Source organism: Frankliniella occidentalis, unplaced genomic scaffold (genome assembly GCF_000697945.3).
Source record: "Frankliniella occidentalis isolate FOCC.00 unplaced genomic scaffold, Focc_3.1 Scaffold5, whole genome shotgun sequence".
Lineage (NCBI taxonomy): Eukaryota > Metazoa > Arthropoda > Insecta > Thysanoptera > Thripidae > Frankliniella > Frankliniella occidentalis.
In genome coordinates, this window is record NW_026267135.1 from 2,017,181 (window position 1) to 2,021,973 (window position 4,793).

Below are 4,793 nucleotides of genomic sequence, written 5' to 3' on the forward strand. Positions count from 1 at the left end.
TTTAAATGTTCCAAGTATATTGGGGCTCGATGAACTCGTCCTTCCTTGATATAAGTGCAAAAGTAGGACAAAAACGTGTACCGTAGACATGATAAAGGGCAGTGCACCTTGTTCCACTTCTAGCGTGCCTACTGGGCGGCTTGCTGCCGCTATGCCTACTGCATGCCTTGGCCGTAGCTCTGCCTTGCACTGCTTGTCGACCGTCGCGCTCTGTAGCAGCTGGCAGCAGCAGCAGCTTCTCTCCTTTTGCTCTTCCCCTTTTGCCTGGCCAGCGCGACGCTCCTTTGGGACGCCACTTCACTTCTCTCGCGCTGAGCGGGGCGTGGCGGGGCGTGGCGGGGTGCTGCGTGGCGCAAGCTACTCCTGCCCCTACTCCGGCGGCTGTCCGTTTGGACGGTCGCCGCTTCGCTTTGTGTGTGCTCAAGGGCTCAAGGGGGATGGAGCGCCCGGGCGCGCCTCTCCAACTTCACCCCCCCCTCTCTCTCTCTCTCTTCCCCCATCTCTCTCACCCCGACAGAAGCACCCTGCTCGTTAGCATCCTGGACCGAAGTACAGTGAGGTTCACGGTCACGTTTCCCCTCAGCCCGCGGGGCACCACTATGCTGTATACTCCATCTGTTTGCCGCATACCGTTCTGTTTGTTTCAAAGATGTGGCGGAAAACAATTGGGAACGGCATATCGTCTTTGACATCACAGTACAAGGCTCTTTGCTTCTTTTAGTAAAAAAAATGAAAAATGTGAAGAAAAATAAGTGGCCGTGTGCACCCAGAAAACAATTTCCTTGAAAAACCATAAGGAAATATTTCTCTTGTTCCGAAGAAGTTTCTTTGGTTTAACGACAAATAATATTTAAGTTGAAGACTTTTCTCTAAAGAATTTTTTTCCTTAAAGAAAGGAAAAATTTTCTTTACGTTTATTTTAGGTCAATTTCGTTGATTCAAGGCTAATTTCAAAGATTTCAAGGAAACCATATTCTGGGTGTACAGTTTGAACACAAACGCTGAAGATACGTTTTGTACAGTAAAACAAAATAGTGGACGAAACGTGAAGAAGAAAAATTTGCTGTTCTGAGATCTTTATGAGACAACAAAAATATTTTGTGCAGTATGCGCACTGCACACTACTGCGTATTCACAGTTACGCCCGGTACCGCGAACAGCCACTAGTAATTATGCTTGTTGCTCGCTCACGAAAAGATAAAACGATTACCGTTAAACAACATAAGTGTTTTTAGGGTCACTTACTCCCGGAAACTGGTCCAAACGTGGGGCTCAGTCGTGACTTCGTCGTGGCGGCCACCGCGGTAAGCTTTGCGCTTAAACGTGTATTTAAGGCGAGCGTGTTTCCAGTGAGAGTCATACTTCAACATGAAGACTGCAATTGTCCTGGTCTCTCTCGCGCTTGTCCTCCTTGCTGTAAGTACAGAGAGTGTACAATGGCGATACAAATGCACTGGTAAAACAAAGGTGATAAGTCGTCGTGCCTTTCCTGAGGCGCTAAACACTTTTTCAGTTTAGTGCCTCACAAAGGCACTAAACAAAACAGGGCACTAAATTGTCCAAAAATTAAGGTGCTTATAATTAGTGCCTTCGGCAGTTTTTGTGCCTTTGTAAAGGCCTCTTCGGTTAGTTGTCAAGACGTCTAGCACCTTTGTTTTTCCATGGAAAACACTGCACTGCAGTGTGGTCGAATCTTGTTGTTCGCGGTTGTTTTTGCCAATTGAGGAAGAACAACGACGCACTTTTACAATAAAAACAATGTCTGATTTTATAAGGGAAAAGGGAAAACTTTGACAAATGCCTTTAGTTTGAGGAAATCTAAGAAAATGAGAGGAATTCTCAATAATTTTGAGGCGAATCCTCAAAGTCTGAGAAGATTTTCTTAAACGAACGGAGTTTTTCAAGCATTTTCCTATTTCCTCATCAATTCAGACGTGGTTTTTACCGTATTCCTTTTTCAACTTCGACACTGGGGTGCACTTTTAAAGAGTGCCAAGGGTTAAAGTGCCCTCACTTTTACAAAGGCACTACGTTCAGGGGCACATTAAGGGCTCTTTTGGCCCTTTTAAAGGGCACGAAATTCAAAATTTGTTGAACATCCACATGTTTTACAACGAATGTGCGCTCATTGATGACAGGTTTGCACGGAGCCGGCCGCTGGTGACGATGCCCCGCATACCCTGCAAAAGCGCTCGTCCCCTCCGAGGTCTCCTGCGAGGTCTCCTCCGAAGTCTCCTCCGAAACAGTGGACACAGCCACCCCTAACGCTACAGGTAGATTATTGTTTTTTAAATTGTGCGTAGTTTACAAAATAGGTTCTTGATTACATGCCCGGTTCTGTGAGATGGTCGGTAGCTTCATTTGGCTTTTCCCTAATGTAGGAGTCGGTCAATGGTCCCTGGTTCCTGCAGCCACAGGGGCCCATGCAGAAGCCCGTGGCGGGTGCGAAGTGGAAGTGGAGGGTCACCCCGAAAAAGAACAGCAAGCCGTACAGCGGAGGCGCCGGACCCTCCGGCAAGAAAAGCCCCCCCAAAAGCCCTCCCAAAGGCAAGGGCAAGTAGCGTCGCTTTTAAAGACGCGTCCAAGCGACGCCCACGAGGACACCTCATATATAAATGTAAACAATATGATTCAATTGAAAGAGTAAAACATGAAATAAAATTTACGCCAGTAAGAGAAACGCGATAGCTTTCTTTCTCTGAGTCCAGTCAGCTCTCTTTGAAAAATATCCTCGTTAGTTTACAACATATTTTGTAATTGCGGCTGGCTTACAAAATACTTGGTGAATTTTCGACAGCCCATTCTTGTTTGTCGATGAGCTGCAAGTCGATATTGACTTGACTAACCGCGAGGCCACTATTGGCCCAAGGTTTTTGCAGCACTTGTAAGTGTACAATTTCAAATTGTACTTCTACAACACATATCGCAGAAACCTTTCCTGTAACTGTTGCCAATTATTTCAGTATTTCTCACAGAGGCCTGACTCCTGACTGCAGCCGGCCAGGCAGCCTAGGCGCCTCTGGGTAGGCCACCCGCCCCGTAGCGGTGCGCGCCGGGCGTGGCTACCCGGCGGGCGCACAGGCTGGCCGGCCGTGCGCGAGCACTCGACCATCAGTGCGCACACTCGGAAAGCTCGTACGTGCGGGCCGGAAAAATTGATAAAAAATTCCTTGAGTAGAGCTTTGCTACGCTCTGCTATAATTCGAGAGGTACTGAGAAGATAGCCGTTGCTCAAGGATGCATTCCATATTTGACTAATATAGCTTCTCGGTTTCAATGATTTTTTTTTAAAGAAATATAAAAGTCTAGATAACGTGCTCGGACAGCCCAAAACCATGACGTGGCAACAGAAGATGATAGTCGGCTCCCTCGGACTGCCTTCGGGCTGTACAGTTCCCACCGGACTTCTTTCGGACTCTCTTCGGGTTGTCCGGTTGCGACCGTACTTCTTTCGGACTGCCGTGTGTGCTGAAGGCTTATTTTGGCTCGCCCAGCTCGGACTCGGGCTGCTATCCGACTGTCCTGGGTCTGAGTCTGTCCGATGGGAATCGGACTGGACTTCGGGACTATGCATATAGAATAAGTTTCGGAATAATTTCGTTTCATAAGGGTCGGAGGCGGAAGCACTTTTTGACGTGAAGTCAAGGCTATCATTTTCTGGGTGTGGAAGAACTCACAGAGATATATGATTCAACATTTTTACCCGCAATATAGGGCGTTGTCGTGTGATGAGCGTGTATTTGCCCTATTTAAGTGGTATGATAAAACATCCGATGGTGAAAATGTTGTGAAATTTAAAAGGATTAGGTCAGACCACCGGGCAAAGGTGAGCACGAAGGCGAAAATATTGCTTGGATCGCAAAGTGCCCCACCAGAAGGCATGAGGAGCAGGGAGGTTGACGTTGGCAGCGATAGCTCCCTGGGTGACTATGGAGTCCGCTTGCTTTTTTTGGAGGGGGGGGGGGCTCTTGGGGCGCTATGGACGAGGGGAGGGGCGTGTCTAAGAGGAAGGAGGAGAGGGGGGGGGGGATAGTCTCAGTCGGCCCCACGACGCAGCGCTCCATATTGCGCCCCGCAACGACACGCCACGCCCAGCTGGAAATTGGTTTGGTGATTCCAATCTCAAGCCATTCACTGTCGGAGCAAAGAACTCCCCGAAAATGGGTTGATTCGGAGGCTATAAATGGAATGATTTCTCCAGCTGCGCGCGCTCGACGGCGAAGGATAAGAAGGGGAGGAGGAGGAGGAGGAGGAGGGGAGGGGAGGCAGTCAGCCGACGTCTTGCCGTGACATGCCGGGAGACATCTAGAAGGCTGTGAACCTGACATTCTCCCGCGCCGAGCGATTTTCTCCTCTCGCGTCGGGAGGTGTCGATTTGGCGGTTCATTCATCCTCGTGACATTTACTGTCATGAAGGGCGAAAAATTGGCAGGTTTTAATGTCGGACCCGCTGACGTGCCAAACGGGCCATACTCAACAAAAAGATACGCAAAAAAATAAGACAAATAATTGACAGTCAATATTCTGGCTTTTAGGGGGTGCTTTGAACTATCTTGAATTTTTCTTTTTCGTTTTACCATTGAAGGAAAAAGGAAATCTGTATAGGGGAACGCGCGAACCAAACAAAAGTGGAAAGGAGAACAAGAAGACAGCCACGAGCAATGGTGCGGCATTGCGTTGTTGCGATTGCCGACTCTGTCTCGTCAATTGCGATGCAGCCGCGGCATCCTGCGTGCGGGGCGTGGCGGGGCGGGGCGTGGCGGGGTGAGGCGTGGAGCGGCAGAGGCAAGTCG

General features: G+C 48.8%; 2 protein-coding genes across 2 annotated transcripts in view; one reads left to right on the top strand and one right to left on the bottom strand.

The window, feature by feature from the left end:
* Nucleotides 1-4,793, bottom strand: part of LOC113212849 (serotriflin-like) — an 81,402-nt gene that overhangs the window by 23,611 nt on the left and 52,998 nt on the right. The window lies entirely within an intron of this gene.
* LOC113212825 (uncharacterized) lies at nucleotides 1,278-2,680 on the top strand. Its single transcript, XM_026431652.2, has 3 exons — nucleotides 1,278-1,416; nucleotides 2,139-2,273; nucleotides 2,382-2,680. Exons 1-3 carry the CDS (start codon nucleotides 1,369-1,371, stop codon nucleotides 2,559-2,561), a joined length of 363 nt encoding a protein of 120 aa, XP_026287437.1. The 5' UTR covers nucleotides 1,278-1,368; the 3' UTR covers nucleotides 2,562-2,680.